This window comes from Brassica napus, chromosome A9 (assembly GCF_020379485.1).
Source record: "Brassica napus cultivar Da-Ae chromosome A9, Da-Ae, whole genome shotgun sequence".
In the NCBI taxonomy this organism is placed as follows: domain Eukaryota; kingdom Viridiplantae; phylum Streptophyta; class Magnoliopsida; order Brassicales; family Brassicaceae; genus Brassica; species Brassica napus.
Window position 1 is genome coordinate 5,556,639 of NC_063442.1, and position 17,060 is coordinate 5,573,698.

Here is a 17,060-nt window from a genome sequence, read left to right on the forward strand (position 1 = left end):
TTTTAATTTCATTTATTGAATTAAATGTTTTTTTTGTCAAAGAATTAAATGTTTTTAAAACATAATAAATTACTTAATTACTTGATTTTTTTTATCAACTAATTACTTACTTGATTAGTTTGATGAATTTGATATCCATATTTAATTTTTTATGCTGGTGATTTGATATTTAAGATGTCAATCAATAGGTGCAGAGAAAAATAACTAATAACTATTTTGGAAGTTAGTCAACATATTAAAGCATTTTCAACCCACTTAAGTGTGTGGTAAATGAACATTGCTTCCGTGGGGGCTACTCGTTAAAAACCAGTGACAGTCTTGTCTTTTTCAATAATTGGCCCGACCCAAATATTACACAAGTCATATAAATAACTTGCAAACATTTCGAATTTTACATGCATAAGCAGAAGAAGCCCCCCTCTAAACCATTCAAGGACTAGATAGAGCTCAACAGTCTCCGGCCCAATAAGATGAATGGATTGATAATGGATAATTACTTTATACTAGCAACAACAATCTTGTATTTTAACAACGAGCTTATGAAGAGGCGGTTTGGCGGTAGTACGCAGAAAACCAAGCTGGTTTGTGTATTTTCTCTTCCACATGTCACCGTCATGTGTTATCCAACGGATGTAACTCAGATAAACAAAACCACACGGCAGCATCAGAGCATCTCAGACGCCTACAAGGCATGAAAACGTTAAAACAAAAGCTGAACGAATAACACCAAAAACGTCAAAAGTCAATACAGTCAGACAAACGTTGCATTAGTTGGGTTATATAGTTTCGTTAAACAGAAAAAGACAAGAAAGAACAAAACCAAACGCGATTTCACATTTTAGCTACACGACAAAATCCACGGTCAAATTAGTTGGAGTGTTTAATTTTAACGCTGCGGAGTTGGTCCAATGCTCTTATTCGTTCAACAACAAAATTTGGAAATTATTTTCGCTGAGGCTGCGTCCGACAACCGGACGGTAATCCCTCCTTTGTCTTCGGCCCAAGACAACGACAGTCTTTTATTTTTTCTTCTATTACAAAGGATAAATTTCATCAGTTGAAGTTTAATTCTTTATATAATCCATATAATTAAGACTAACAATTAGCAAATTGATCAATTTTCCACACAATTACTGAAATAGAAAATGTATAGGTCATATCCAAGAAACTAAATACATGGCCAGATGATTACGTAACATGTACAAAAGAAAAATAATAAAAGTCCTGATAATGCATTCATTGGGCACTGCATAAATTTCACATGCCATTTTTTTCATTTCAGTACACACTCGTTTCTTTGACTTTTCTCTTCCTTTTTTTTAACAAAAAGGTGAAAAAGGTAATTTACGTATGTTTTTACTTTTTTACACCGTTCCCAAAATAAAATCGAAGAAAGAACAGAAAAGCTGATTGACTGGTAGCTCAAGAAGAAAGAGACAAAGAGAGAGACTAAACAGAGAGAAAATCGTGTCTTTTCCACATGCCGGTTGATTTAGATGATTCCTCTACGGTTTCCGGCGACGCAAGCGTCTCCTCCACCGGAAACCAAAACCCACCTCCACAATCCGCCGCAAAGAAGAAACGTAACCTCCCCGGAATGCCTGGTAACTTTTCCAAAAAAAAAAATCAAAACTTTACTCTCTTTTTTTCGAACTGATTCACTAATTTTAATTTTTTTGTGGGTTTAAACTCAAAACTCAATCAGATCCAGATTCAGAGGTGATAGCTCTCTCACCCAAAACTCTCATGGCGACGAACCGATTCGTCTGCGAAATCTGCAGCAAAGGGTTTCAGCGAGACCAGAACCTCCAGCTCCACCGTCGCGGTCACAACCTACCCTGGAAGCTTCGGCAGAGATCGAGCAAAGAAGTGAGGAAGAAAGTCTACGTTTGTCCTGTCTCCGGCTGTGTTCATCACGACCCTTCGCGTGCTCTTGGTGATCTCACTGGGATCAAGAAACACTTTTGTCGGAAACACGGCGAGAAGAAGTTTAAGTGCGAGAAGTGCTCCAAGAGTTACGCAGTTCAATCGGATTGGAAAGCTCATTCCAAGATTTGCGGTAGTAAGGAGTATAGATGCGATTGTGGAACTCTCTTTTCTAGGTTTGCATTTTTTTTCTTACAAAACGACAAAGAAAAGTTTGTCTGAATATTATTTACTAACTTGTGGTTGTTTGTTTGCAGAAGAGATAGCTTTATAACGCACAGAGCTTTCTGTGATGTGTTGGCTGAGGAGAGTGCCAAGAATCATACTCAAAGCAAGAAGCTTTACCCTGAAACAGTCTCTGAATCTCAACTGAAATCTCCAGCCGCCGTTGATTCTCCTCCTCCTTCTCCACCGTCTGTTGCTCTAGTTCCAGAACCGGCTGTTTCCGTTGAGACTGAGACTGAGCCTCAGCCTGCCAATATCGTATCCTCCTCGGTTCTGCCGATTCGAGATTCTTCAGGTACATAATAATACAAAACTCTCTGCTTGATGTGCAAATGGGGAACAGCTTTTGTCGCCTTGAATAACTTCAAGATGATCTTGGAGTTTAGTTGGTTTTTGTCTGTAGCGCCCTTATATTTTTATTAGCTAACAATACTAATGACTCATCTCTGTTGGCAGATGAACCAGAAAACAACACTCTTGAAGTCATTATGGAGGAAGCTCCGAGGACGATCGGTTTGAATGGGAGCAATGATCAGAGTAACAACAGCAAGAGCGTGTACGCAGGCTTGTTTGCATCATCATCCTCATCGCCTAGTTTATATGCTGCTTCCTCAACACCTTCCCCAAGTCTATTCCCACCATCTTCCTCCATGGAGCCCATATCTCTCTGTCTCTCCACGACGGGTCCTTCTTTGTTCGGAGCAACAATACAAGATCCACCACAACCACATTTTCTAACCCCTCTCCTTCCTCCTCCTCAACCAGCGATCTCAGCAACCGCATTGCTCCAAAAAGCTGCACAAATGGGTTCCACTGGTTCAGGAGGTTCGTTGCTCCGCGGGTTAGGCATAGTGTCGACTACTTCTTCACCTATGGAACTCAGCAGCCACGATCCCGGGTTTGGTCTTGGCCTGGGACTACCTTGTAGTAGCGGATCGGGTCTGAAAGAGCTGATGATGGGGAACTCTTCAGTGTTTGATCCGAAGCAGACAACACTTGACTTTCTCGGATTGGGAAGAGCTGTTGGTAATAACAATCCGGGTGGTGGTGGGTTGTCTTCTGCTCTGTGGGGAGGTGGCGGTGGAATGGATGTGTTTGGAAGTGGAGAGTTATCAGACAAAGACATTGGTAGAAGTTCGTAAGAGACAATGAAAGTAGAACTAGTGTTATTAGGTTTTTAAAGTATTGTATCAAATTTTAGTAATCTTATTATAGTGAAAGCTTGTAGTGTTGTTATTCCCAGCTTAGTACATAAAAGCTTCTAGTAGCTAAGCATAAACAACAACAAAAAATGATTTTTTTTTTACCGTATTATCAAGTTCGTATTGTGTTTGCTATAAGAGAGTGTTCTTCTTACTTTCATCACTTGAAGAAACACTTTCTGAACATCTGAATAAACGGAAGAACCATCATGTTCACCACTTTATTTCTCTTTTTCTTCTTCATCTTCAGCCCGGGGCAGTCGCAGACAACACGTTCCTGAACCAGCTTGCTTGTTGAGTCCTCGGTAGCTGCATTTGGTGAAGCATTACCATCATCTGAACATAAGCTTCTAAGAAATTTCGTGAGTGAGACTGTAATCTCTTTGAACTCAGGACGAGCTTTAGGATCAGCTGCCCAGCATGCTTCAAGGATAGAACCAACTTCTTTCGGAAGATTATCCAGGCTTGGTCTCTGATTCTGAAGAGATTCATAGATAGAGATCAGTGTCATTTGATTCCAAGTGATTTTTTTGAGGTTAAAAAAGGATGTTGGCTTTGCTTACTTTACTGGCAGCATAAGCAACAAAGATGTTGTTCTTTCCTTTGAATGGGGTTTTGTTGGTAAGCAACTCCCAAAAGACAATAGCGAAACTGTAAACATCCACCTTATGATCATACTCTTTCTTTTCCCCATTTTGAAACGCCTCGTAGCTGAATAACTGAGAGTAAAAAAAAGAAATCAAACATGTTTTGTGTTTTACCATATGGAAAAGATTGAAAAAAATTATTTACCTCAGGAGCCATCCATCTATAAGTACCAGCTTCAGAGGTCATGAAGCCTTTAGTTTCCTCTCTAGCAAGTCCAAAATCAGCCAACTTTACATGTTTCTGATCCTTTGTTAACAGCATATTCCCTGCCACCATTTAAGTACCAAACTTACTTCAATTCCGCAAATCTTCACTCACCTCTACTGGTGATAATATATTTAAACTAAAATTGAATCATTTTATTACTAGGTTTCAGATCACGGTGAATGATGCCATTTGCATTCAAGAACTCCATTCCACGAGAGATATCCAAGGCGAAGCTAATGGAGAGCTTGAGATCAAGAGGGTTTGGACGAGTAGTCAACATAAACTTGTGAAGAGTGTTGCCTTCCATGAGTTCAGTAATTATCATCAGCTTTGGTTCTATGCATGCCCCAATAAACTGTTCATAAAAAAAAAAAAAAATCTCAGCTGACAATACTTTGATATAGGGGCTAACATACGAAAACACTCAATTTACCTGGACAATATTTTCATGTTGAATCCTGGAGAGCAACATAACCTCCCTTTGGAACTTCTTCTTCTGCTCAATGGTAACAGAAGATGCTCTTTCAGGCTGGAATATCTTCACCGAGACGGGGTTAACTTTCCTCAACCTATTATCAATCATCCATACAGAAATGTTCTTCAACCCAATATGATAATTCAGTTGAAAGATAATAATACCATACAACAGTATTCCTACTCGATAAAACCATCCATAAACTAAACACTTCATGAAGCACTTACTGATTAAGATTGTAAAACATAGTTTCTCTGTAACATAAACTAAACACCATACAACAGTCTTCCTACTCAATAAAACCATACCTACATAAACTAAACTAAACACCTAATGGAACAGTAAAGCTTGGACTACATAACACTTCCTCCTACCTTCCTTCATCACATACCATTAATCTATTTAATCCAGTACTAAAACGAAGTTTGGAGTAACAAACCCCTTGTCCCTTCAACAATGCCGCAGGTTTTACATAAATAACAGTAACACTAAGCAGTATCTAAAGGTCCCACCTTTCACGGTCAAAACTAAAAATTCAAACTGCAGCTAGTTACAATTGGACAATAAACCCTGAAACTTCCTATACTCTTATAAAGGATCGAAATTTTGAAGAATTCAACAATATCAAAACCCATAACGATGACAAAATCGTATTTTGAAGAAAACCCAGAACCAAAAAATACAAAGTTCAGAAGTTTTTAAAAGAAAGAAACGCACAATCCTTTGTAGACTTTTGAGGAAGAACCTACGCCGATCAGTTCCCCTATATAAACGTCTTTGGCATCGACGAGCAACTCCGCGTTGATGCTGAGAGGGAACTGATCGTCGGAATCGAGGTCTGAGAGTGAGCCGTCGTGCGAATCAAAGGACTTGAGACCATGCGAGGACATGAGAAAAGGGTAATTCGGATGAAGCGTTTCCTCCAACGGCATCATCTCTGATGACGGAGCTATTTGGTACCCGCGAGCTCTCATTCTCATTCTCAGGTGAGCGACCAAGACGGACTAGGTTGAGTAGTGACAGAGTAATCGTGACGCTGCTTTTTTTAATTTATATATCCGAAATGTTTTGGGGCGTTTCTATAAATTATATCAAATTGGGGGACCTCTTCTGAAATTTTGTTTTTTTTTCAAAATGGCAACGGGAGGGAAAAGAGGAAACTTTATATAAGTTTTGACTAGATAACAGATTTCAACACACAATTAATTTTATTTATAATATCCGTGTTATAATCAATTTTATAAAACGAAGATTGTTGACTAAATTAAAATCTTGTAGATGAAGATTAGTTAACAAATGAACATGGTGGATTTTCTTTTGTTCATTGTTTCGTGGTGGTTTATTTGATAAATTAACATGTTGTAGATCATTAACAAAAATTATAGTAATCCGTGAAATATATATATCTAGCTCTCCATTTTGAATATAGTTGAAGACAAAAAAAAACTTTATCTATACAAGATTTGTAATTTATTAATGGAAAACGTATAGGTGATGAAATTGAGAGTTTCTGTTTTAGTTAGATATCAAACCAATATGGTAACTATATATTCAGTTGTATATCTGATATTTATAACAAAAGATGATAGTTTCTGTATCTACTTCCTGTGGAATCATCTCTTAATCCCTTTCTTATTAAAGGAGAAACATCATTAGAAATAAACCTTGGCCTCATGTGTTTATTACATGAGTGTCATTTCCTAGGTGTCATCACCTAAGCCACTCTCACTAGCTTTTTAAAAAAACCCTTTGTGAACTAGAATATTTACAACCAAATGCCATTGGACATATACATTATACAATATGCTTTATTTACAACTCGATCGGTTTTGTTACCGCTGCATTACAATCCGCTTTAATCACAAACAGGTACTTTATGACAGGCGTAGAATCTGAATTATTTACGGTTGAAAAAGGCAACAAATATATCTCGACATCTATCGAATGAATTTTAAAAGGGTGAGAGTGATTCTTCAACATTTTTTAAAACGGTTTGTTATCCTATTTTTTTGAACATTTTTTGAATCCAACATTTTTTTACTAATATCAATGAGTATTATAATCATACTTTTTTAATAAGAAACTTGGAATTATGAACATTTCTATGCAACATCTTTCGAAATTTCAACTACTTCTTTCGATGATCATTTCTATGCAACATTTCAAATCGCTTAATTGGTCAAAGTTCAAAGGAAACACAATAATAATGTAATGCATATAAAAGGAAACAAAATTACAAATAATCGAAATCATTACCTTAATCAAAATATTTCATATTCCTGATTTATTTACGCTTGACCAACACGCATCTGATAGTACATATTTCACGCCAATTTGAATCACGCAATAACCAAATAAGGTAAATGTAATATATGGGATTAAAGAGGAGCATTAATCCCTCATATGGTTAATATGATTTCTTTTATATGTATCATATGTATAATTGAACAACAACTATTAATGTTTCACATTAATCCCTCAAGGATATGCATCATATGTATCATATGTATAATTGAACAACAACTATTAATGTTTCACATGAAAGTTGGCATCGCACCAACTATAGTTAATATGATTTCATTTCACATCATATCTTTGATTCGTATATAACAATATAATGCTATTTCCTATTACCACTTTTGGTGCGAAGTATTGAATATATCGATTTATTGCCCTTCTCTGTTAAGGAAAATTTCTTACAAATGTGTATAAATACGCTTTCTATATTTACAATATATATTTACCATATATTACTGATCATTTACGTGATGATTTTAACAATCAGGATATACAATTTATGGAAAAAAATTGTATCAATCCCGCGTGATGCACGTCCCAATTAATACCTACACCTATTCATTGTATTTCCTTATTGTATAGTAATTCTTAACGATATATATACTACACTTTCTTAGTCATAACATCGTTTGTGTTAAACATTATCTCATTTTCTGTAATTTCTATTGCCATGGGTACTCATAGATTAGTTTCGGAGCTGAGTCTTGACAAACCTTTGCATCCAGTTCGTGTTAAGGTCATCTGCAAGGGGCCGACGGTTGTCGGGTCAGGGTTCCAAAAAACCGTTCTGATTATTGGAGATGAGAAGGTAAGCTGTGTTCATTTTCAACTCATTACATTATATTATAGATTTCGTTTAGAAAGATACTAATACATTTCAACGTGTTTCACATAGGGAAATACAATTCAAGCCACTTTGGTTAGAGATTTGGAGGCTTCAGCTGATATGCCATTAGAGGAAGGTCACTCCTATGAAATTAAAGTTTCGAGCTATCCCATGTCATACCAGAGCGTGTTCGATTGACAAGGAACCGATACAATATTAACATCACTAAAGCCTCTGTCATTTTGAAGATCGATCCTATAAAACATTCCAGCTTTTATTGTTTTCCAAACTGGGATGATCTCTACCGCGGCTTACATCATCCGAAGTTTTCTATTGGTATGTTTTCTCTTCTATATAATTAAATGAAATTGAGAGCAGTGAAATAATCGATGAATCTGTTCATATTGATAATAGGCAGTATCTAAATATGTGTAAATTTTTTTGCCTATCCATTAGATATTTATGGTCAAGTGATAGGAGTTGGATTTCTTGAAGAATAAATGATGGAACCTGTAAACGGAAATAATGGTATCATCGACCACAAAATCCGTTTTTTTGTACTACACATCCCGTAAATATTCAATATCTGTAAAAAGATAGATATACATCTGTATAGTATCACATGGTTTGAATCCTTCTTTTTTTGTTTAACAGTAACGTCGTCATTAAGTGTGTCGCTTATGGTGCACTTGCTCATGTTTTCAATGATTTATGGAATTCTATAGATGCAGACATAATATTATGTGTTTTACAGTTTTGGCAAATTAATTGGGGACAAGGTAATCTATTGTATTTATTGTATATATAATATGTTAATAGGAGCTGATATTATATGTATATTTTCCTAATATTTTTCTGAATTTGCTAATAAGGCCGACTTAAGAGGGTTACTAACATTGATGAGATTTCCAAAATTGTTTTCGACCCCATTGGTGTTCCAGAAATTGATGCTTTACAATTGAGGTAATACATGCATTTACAGATTTTGTTAAATAATATTTTTAAAATTTCTACATGATCTCTTTTCTATTGCTCATAATAGGATTGCAAACGAAGACTTCTGAAGGTTGCAGTTTGGCAGCAGTTATTTTGTCTGAATTTTTAATTTTTTTTTGTTTTTTATACATTGTTCTTTTAATATTTTATTAGACTATTGAGGATTTTTTATTTAATATTATATTTATAATTTACCCACATGCAAACAAATATACAATTTAATGCTCATGAACATCGAATGTAAAATTATATTCACATACTAAAATTCCTAGGTATAAACCGTACTTTCTTACATATATTTTTTTCTTACTATGCCTATAATTTTAATTATGTCTACATATTAAAATTTATAATACATTAATAATTTTCTCGCTCCGCGCAGGGCGCGGGTTATCACCTAGTTATGTGTATTATACTATTATCATAGATAATTAGATATTACTTTATATCAGATTTATATTTATGAAACTAGAGGAAAAGGGGTGAAGAGTGAAAACGAAACTTATACAGTAGTAAATACTTAAATAACACTACATTTACAACAACTTGGCCGACATCTATTTCTACATCAAATTATAAGAACATGCTTTTCATACATAGACTCCTAACATTTAGTTTTGAAATTACACATACAAGCCATCCCAATACTCCATGTTTTGTAGATAATTATTGTCCATCATGTAAAATGGGATGTTGTAGTTTGTATCCACCGGGGCAAACTCGAACTCAATAGGTGCGTAGTTGGCTTCAACAGAAAGAGATGAACTTGAACTGTTTGTTGACGTCTCTTGGACAAGTCGTTCCGAAAGTTTTTGAATTTCGTTTTGAGCTTCGGTCAGCTGTTCTGTCAGTATTAGTACCTGCAGAATAAATTGTAGACAAATAATTAATACCAGTTGCAACCATTAAGTGAAGAAGTAAAGACTGAGACATGTACTCCTACAATTTTAATTTTTGTAACAAACAACGTACGGTGTCAAACATAATTTAATAGATAAAAGATTATTGTATTTTGACCATCAACATTTTTTTGCCTCTATGTTAGCTAGACCCCTCCTAAGCCCACAGGATTTATTAGATACTCTTAATGGTTATAAAATTTGATTTCATTAAATTTCACATATGCCTAAATATTGAACAGCTTAATTAACCAATAACCACTTAAGATATACTCCTTTCTGGAGTATAGTTATGAACACGAAAAATATCATACGTAATTCAAGAATATCCAGAATGGGTAAAATTAGTCATTTTAATAAAAAATTTCTCGGTTTTTTAATGATGAAGATAAAAATGTATACCTGAGACTCGAGGTGAGATTGGCCGAGGAGGACGGTGTCGTGTTGGCTCTTGAGTTTGGCGTACTCTTCCTCGAGTTTCTTGTTCTTCCACCGTGCACGGCGGTTCTGGAACCAAACAGCCACCTGTCTGGGATCAAGACCTAACTCTCTGGCGATCTTCTCTTTCCTCCCTGACTCAAGCTTGTGCTCGTTCTCGAAGCTATATTCCAGCATATTCATCTGCTCATCGGTCAACTTCCTCTTCCTCAACATCGCTCCAATCGTCGCCACGTCATCTTCGTTGGTGGCTGACGACCCTTTGCTTCTCCTCTTCCTCCTCCGCTTCACCGGCTTTGATCCGTCGCCTGACGGTGCTCCATCGATCTGGTTAACGATGATGCACTGGCTATGGGTTTGTGTTGTGTAGGGGTACACTTGAGAGCCCAACACCATTTGATCCATTCTCGCTCTCTCTACTATTTTCTCTCTCTCTCTCTGTTTTTTTACAGACAATAGTTGCTGTGTTTTCTCTGACTATGTTTGAAGGAGAGTGTTATGACTTTGATGAGGTTGAGTCCTATGAGATGGTTTTTATAAGCTGGAAGATTGTGACCTTATTCTTGGGTTCTCTTTTTACACTTATGCCATCTGATATTTTATTTTGCTAGGACAATATATTGAATTTAAAATGGTTGTTTGACTATGATATACACATTCAGATATATATATGCAGGGGCTAGGGGTCTTAGAGGACAATACATTATACATGTTCAGTTATATGGATATTCTTAGTTCAATATACTAAATTGAAAAGCTGGTTATTGTAGTTTATTCAATTGGTAAAATAACTTATCAAACATATACATATGTCTGTCGAAATACTTCCAAAAGTGTCTTTATATACATATTATCACTTTGCTTTTAGTAGGAAAATGTATATTACAAAAAAGAAAATAAGAGCTTCAAGCAAGATGGCCGGGGAAAAGGATTGACGCATTCCTTCATAATATGTGTTTCAACGAAAGTAGTAAAACATATGAATGAGGTGTCTGACTATTGTGGACAAGAGACGTGGTGTGGATCCCGAAGCAGACTAAATTCAGGAGTAGGTAAACAAGTGATCCTATCATATGTGGATAACTATTGGACATTAATGTTTTGTTTAATTTAATTTGTTTTGTCTACAAATTGCATATGCGAACTGTCTATGTCCTTGGTTATATTAGTTTATACTGTTAATTAGTCAATTTTATAGGGTTCTTTTCTTTGTTTTCGGAGCTCGAGACCACTCATTTCCATTTGAAAAGCAACGTGCTCCTCCTTTTTTCCGTTTTCCCTATAGATTTATTATTGTACTAGTATGGTGACTATAACCACGAATCTTCCTGAATTCTCTTTGATTTATTTTTAATTTTTTGAAGCATCGTTCTCTATTTTTCTTCACCAATAGTGTTATTTATTCCCCTCTGCGATCAACTGAACATAACCTGCTTTACGTTGAACATATGCGAATCAATAAGAACTCTTTATTTTATCAGGATAACGGAATTTCTTTCTTCGGTTGTGATTTTACTCGCTTTGTTAATATAGAAAGTAATAGTCATAAACTATAATGTATGCAAAAAAAAAAAACACAGGTAATATGTATACATGAGAATGAAATGAATCAAAGAATCATGTTACCTTAAAAGATAGAAATCCATGAATATGTTTCACGAAAAAACAAATCTGAGGAACCATGTAACATGTAACGAGAGGTAAACTAGACATGATATGTTGGAGAAATATAATATACATATATATATATATATGACATGATTGAAGGCTTTAAATAGTATATGTTGTTAAAAAAGAAAAATAAATACTAGTATATGGACACTTGGTAAAATTAGAATAAAATGTTATATATACATTGTGCTTCTTTTAGGTGTGCAATGCGGTAAGGACTAGGAAACGAACAAGAATCATAGGAACGGATATAATTAGAAAAAAAAATTAATAGTTCACATAGGAAGAAAATAAAAATGTATTCCGACATTGAGTGACGGCTCTGCACGTAAGTTTCACATGGTCTTCAAATGGGGACGAGAATAAAACTCAACTTATGTACTGTACACTTTCGTTGCAGGTTCAAAAAGAAAGAGACAACAATAATTAGGGATCAATGTATCAAAATATTTCACGTAACTCTGTATTTTTTCTAGCAATGACTTGAATAATGTAAATTTAGGAGATTAAACATGCTAGTTACCAATATAAAGACTGTCTCAACTCTCAATATCGTTATAACACTGTCATTTTAATATTACGAATATACTTTTTTATCAGAAATTTCGGGGAATTTAAGTTTGATTTTTCTTCCACCAATTAGAACATGAAACCGACAATGATTCTTTTGGTTGTGTGCCCCCCCCCCCCTCCCGCCCCCACCATAGCTATTCTCACAATTGGAGGAAGACACATCATACAACTCACATTCACATAAAGTTTTTGGGTCAGGCGTACAAACATTTAGATATGTATGATTATATAATAGTGGGCACACTGTCGGGCCATCATTTTCTCTCTCATAAGTGACGCACACGGTGTAAATTTACATCTCGACTTGAACGTTACGTACGTGTTTTATAAATAAAACCTAGTTTTGTTAAAGAGCGGTTTGTGACATATGTGGAAGCAGAAGCAGTGCATGTACATGTACATAATACTACGGGTATGGATGCAGGGATGATGAACACACGAGATCAACTAAGAGGTATAATAAGATCGCGATATTTAAATCTCGTTGTCTGTAAATTGATAGGTGGTAGGGTTTCCCATTTACACAAAGTACATAAATACTGATATTTGGAAATTGGAATGTTAATTAATAAAAGATATATGACGGACGGAAGGAAAGTGGGTGACAAAGACAAGTTGCACGCAAGTGAATGAGTGATGGAAAGTTAAGAGGTCACATGGCCAATGCTTTCTATTTTGCTTACGTGTCGTCCTCCTATACTCCTTTTTCTTTGGTCCACGACTCTCCTTCTGCCACGTGTTATCTCACCTTCGCTCCTTCTCTCCGGGCCTCTCTCCTTCTCTCATATTTTCCATCTTTGACTTACCCTTTGTTTTTTTTCTTTATAATTGAATTGGTTATTTATTTATTTTTGCTAAGTTTGAATTGGTTATTGATTTTTAAAAAACTAAATTTGCTTTAAAATATATTATACTATATACTCGTCTATAGTAAAACAATGGAAAGTAAAACGAGCATATGTAATTTGTATTTATTTCATATAACAAATTCTATTAATTTTATTTATTCGGAAAATAACATATGGTTGGTGAAAATTGCTCTCTTGCTTTTACATCGATTGATTTCAAAAGTTCCCTTTCATCTAGCTTAGCACAATTATTAGTTTAAAAATAGACAATGAATACAAAACGGTATAAAATACCTCTGTATGGAAACTAACAAAAATTCCAGTCCATTCTTTGATTCTTATCTATGACTAATATTACTATAAAGTTATTTCTTTAATCGCATTTGGATAGCGACATGCTTTCTGCATAGAACAACAGTCCGTTATATATATATATTTGTTTAACAAAAAAAAAGAATTTGCATATACATATATGTTTGACAAATTTTTTTAAAAGAATATTACATATATAAAACATAAGTAAAGAACACACAATGCAGAGCTAACTATATGCGCCAACTTCAGTTTGTATTGTACATTTATATTGAGTCTTAACCATTAAGCGGTAGCCGGTAGGTCACGTCTTGAATAGACTTTAAGAGGGTAGATGTGGCTGGTTTAAGTTATAGTTCAATATATTTTTATTTTTTTGCTAACTAAGTTATAGTTCAATATTGATATGTACAATGTATGAATAAAAGTTTAAAACTTAAACAGATATATATGGATAAGATTTGGAGTTTGCGTAGGTTTGTTTACTCTTTGGATTCAAGACAAATAGGGATTCAAACCCAAGGACCAATGTCAAACTATAGTTTGACAGTAACGATAAAATCATAGAGTCGTTAATTAGGGTTTATTTCTTATACTCGTAGAGGTTTACATATATAGGAAAAAAGTTAAAAACAGAGAGAAAATAATTCTTATTAAATGTGAAAGAAGATGCGCATATGGCACGGGATAGATTCCTTTTCTCATATCAGTCATATGCTTTTGAGTTGGGACTTACGATTTATTTGTCCTTCTACTTATATAATACTCCCTCCGTTTTTTAATATCAGTCGTTTTACAGCTATGCACGTAGATTAAGAAAACCATTAATTTCTTATATTTTCTAAACAAAAACATCATTAATTATTTACCTAACCACAATTCAACCAATAGAAAAATAGAAGATATATTACTATTGGTCATACAACATTAATTATTAATAAATTTTACATAGAAAACCGAAAACGACATATAATTTGGAACAAAAAAGTTTCTCTAAAACGACTTATAATAAAAAACGAAGGGAGTAATGTTATTCTAGATAAACTAATCCAAGTTAATTATCATTAAAGCAAATTGATTAATTAAAATAATTAAATGTCATGTTTATCCCAACATTTGCCTTCCTTGTTTCCCGCACTTCCAACTCTCTCAGTGCTTTACGTAACAGATAGATAAAGAAGTAGAAAGATTCCATACGTTTTTGCTTTCTTTAATTAATCGAAAGTTTATCTACCAACTAATCAACGTACTATAGCTATCCGATTGTATTCTGACATTGCTGGCGACTGATTAGCACTAATTATAATTTTGTTCAGCAAGAGTATCTTGAGATCACAAGTGCTGCAGGGATGGAAACTTATCATACATCCAAGATATGATATAGAAATTTTCGATCTGTAGTTTTGGATCCAGCAACTAATTTATAGACTGATTCAAATCCGTCCATGTAGATAGTAAATACCAAATGCAATATGATGTTTCGACAATCTTTAAAGAGAAAAGTAAAATTGCATGAAAAAACCGGAGTGGCTAAACTTGACCAGTAGTAACCCCTACGTTACGCCACGATCTAGGGCATTGTTTAGTAATTAATTAGTCCACAATGTAAACTTATCGTATACCCATGGAATACTTTCTTGGACTGATTTGGCTAAAATTTCAAAATTATCGGATAAATAATAACCGAGTCTCAGTTAAAAACGTCAAAGTTAACCAACCCTACTTACTAGCTACAAAATGCGGGTAAAAAAAGTCAGATTTCCCGCCTTTATTTTATATTTATAGTATAACTAATCTCATAGTTAATACAAATGACAGTCGTTGTACCTATCATTTTAAAACAATACTATAGAATGTTGTGTATTAGTAATTCAATATATAGTATATCTGTAGTCGACTACTGTGTGAACAGTCGCAAAATCGGTTGTTAGAATTTGCGATATCTATAGTAGACAAATTAAACTCGTAATTGTCATTTGATAAAGTATATATATATAGTAACATCATCATTATAATTCCTTAATTTATTTGTCAATCTTTTCTTTGTGAAACGTTGGCGACTACTGAAAGCTAAAGTTCATAAAAAAAAAAACGTTGTCGACTACTGTAAATTAAGTTTAATAGTTAAAGATACTAAACATAACCAAGAAAAATAAAGTGTTATCAACTTTGTATTAAGATACTAAGTAAAGATTCTAATATTAATTTATATAAACATTCACGATTAAAATAAAGAGAAAAATAAAGAATTGATAATTCACGGGGATCCCCATCGTCCGCTTGTATAAACATTTTTATTCCGAGCAGTATTCTCGTACAAAATTACAAACATGGAGCAACTGCACATGACGAGGGTCAGCTCCTCAGTCAGCGGGTGATTCTTTTCTCGCATCGTTGTTCAAATACATCCAGCCTAATCAACTCTCTCATTTTCTCAGCTTAGATATCATGTGCTGGTAGCTACCTTCTTTTGTGTTGGTATACTTTGTATCTGATGTACCTCCTGTTGGAGGAAGGCAACTATTTATAAAAGATATCTTAAAAAAAAACTTTAAGCACATGACATGATAACAACTAGTATTAATCCATATAACTGGAATAGTATTTTAATAACGCTTAGAATATGAGATAACAAACTAAGCCCTACAGCGTTTAATATATAAAGAGATGTCCAACTCCAATGAGTACAAGATTTTTTGGGAAGGAAACCAAAAAGTAAATTCATGCGGGCTTACTTCTTAGACCCAAATTGGACAATATCTTACTAATCGGATAATAGAGAGTTGAACATGGAGTTTAACAATCCCAACAGTTGGTATCAAAGCCAGGTTGACGAGAAATCTGCAAGAAGACCAAAATACTCTTCGAGAGATGAATGTGTACCCTTCGAATTAGGAATGAGAGGTGTGTGTGGTAGAGATCAAGTCAAAAGATCATGGAAGACAGTTGTGGGACACGAGATGAGTGTATTCCTTAGTTTGAGGGGGAGAATGTGAGATAACAAACTAAGTTCCATAGTGTCTAATATATAAAGAGATGTCCAACTCCAATTAGTACGAGACCTTTTGGGAAGGAAACCAAAAGTAAATTCATGCGAGTTTGCCTCTTGGGTCCAAAGTGGACAATATCATACTAATCGGATAATAAATAGTTGGACATGGATTTAACAATCCTAACATAAAAGTTGTTTACTTAATAATAATGTGAAAACAAGTCTCGTGCTCCGTCGGCAACACTGTATCTAGCGCAAAGAAAATTTGACAGACCAAAAGAAACTATCTTAGACTATCATTAACCCCAGTCTCTTAACTGAGGTTCTTAGCTTCGGTTAAGAGACATTTCTTAGTTTTTTTAGATGTTAACTAAGAAAAAGTTAAAAACAATCTCTTAAAGAAGATATATAAAAGTCGTTTTTTAACTAAAACATGTTAAAAGAAACAAAAAACAAAAAATGTCAAATTATAATGTAATAACCCCGGCTCATAAACTGGGGTTAATCATGCCCTTAGATCCAAC

At 34.5% G+C, this 17,060-nt stretch overlaps 3 protein-coding genes across 3 annotated transcripts; 1 reads left to right on the forward strand and 2 right to left on the reverse strand.

Moving 5' to 3' along the window:
* The first annotated feature begins 1,355 nt into the window (after positions 1–1,355).
* On the forward strand, positions 1,356–3,387 carry LOC106366287 (zinc finger protein ENHYDROUS). The gene is made up of 4 exons (XM_013805874.3): positions 1,356–1,604; positions 1,706–2,102; positions 2,184–2,446; positions 2,608–3,387. The coding sequence occupies exons 1-4, from the start codon at positions 1,481–1,483 to the stop codon at positions 3,291–3,293; spliced, it is 1,470 nt and encodes a 489-aa protein (XP_013661328.2). The 5' UTR covers positions 1,356–1,480; the 3' UTR covers positions 3,294–3,387.
* A 121-nt stretch (positions 3,388–3,508) lies between these two features.
* On the reverse strand, positions 3,509–5,732 carry LOC106366288 (serine/threonine/tyrosine-protein kinase HT1). The gene is made up of 6 exons (XM_013805875.3): positions 5,401–5,732; positions 4,642–4,777; positions 4,368–4,563; positions 4,146–4,267; positions 3,917–4,072; positions 3,509–3,831 (listed from the first exon to the last, which is right to left on the reverse strand). Exons 1-6 carry the CDS (start codon positions 5,661–5,663, stop codon positions 3,514–3,516), a joined length of 1,191 nt encoding a protein of 396 aa, XP_013661329.2. The 5' UTR covers positions 5,664–5,732; the 3' UTR covers positions 3,509–3,513.
* A 3,559-nt stretch (positions 5,733–9,291) lies between these two features.
* LOC106364156 (homeobox-leucine zipper protein ATHB-53-like) lies at positions 9,292–10,810 on the reverse strand. The gene is made up of 2 exons (XM_013803782.3): positions 10,105–10,810; positions 9,292–9,663 (listed from the first exon to the last, which is right to left on the reverse strand). Exons 1-2 carry the CDS (start codon positions 10,543–10,545, stop codon positions 9,427–9,429), a joined length of 678 nt encoding a protein of 225 aa, XP_013659236.1. The 5' UTR covers positions 10,546–10,810; the 3' UTR covers positions 9,292–9,426.
* Between the last annotated feature and the right edge of the window lie 6,250 nt (positions 10,811–17,060).

Bases quoted from the DNA above. Each gene is read 5' to 3' on its own strand.
- LOC106366288 (XM_013805875.3), bottom strand. From the start codon at position 5,663: ATGAGAATGAGAGCTCGCGGGTACCAAATAGCTCCGTCATCAGAGATG. The intron at 4,268-4,367 runs GTAATAAAATGA...AAATGGTGGCAG, and splicing joins TCACCGTGATCTGAAACCTA to GGAATATGCTGTTAACAAAG. The intron at 4,073-4,145 runs GTAAATAATTTT...TTTTACTCTCAG, and splicing joins ATAGATGGATGGCTCCTGAG to TTATTCAGCTACGAGGCGTT.
- LOC106366287 (XM_013805874.3), top strand. From the start codon at position 1,481: ATGCCGGTTGATTTAGATGATTCCTCTACGGTTTCCGGCGACGCAAGC. The intron at 1,605-1,705 runs GTAACTTTTCCA...AAACTCAATCAG, and splicing joins TAACCTCCCCGGAATGCCTG to ATCCAGATTCAGAGGTGATA. The intron at 2,447-2,607 runs GTACATAATAAT...CTCTGTTGGCAG, and splicing joins GCCGATTCGAGATTCTTCAG to ATGAACCAGAAAACAACACT.
- LOC106364156 (XM_013803782.3), bottom strand. From the start codon at position 10,545: ATGGATCAAATGGTGTTGGGCTCTCAAGTGTACCCCTACACAACACAA. The intron at 9,664-10,104 runs GTATACATTTTT...TTTATTCTGCAG, and splicing joins AATCTCACCTCGAGTCTCAG to GTACTAATACTGACAGAACA.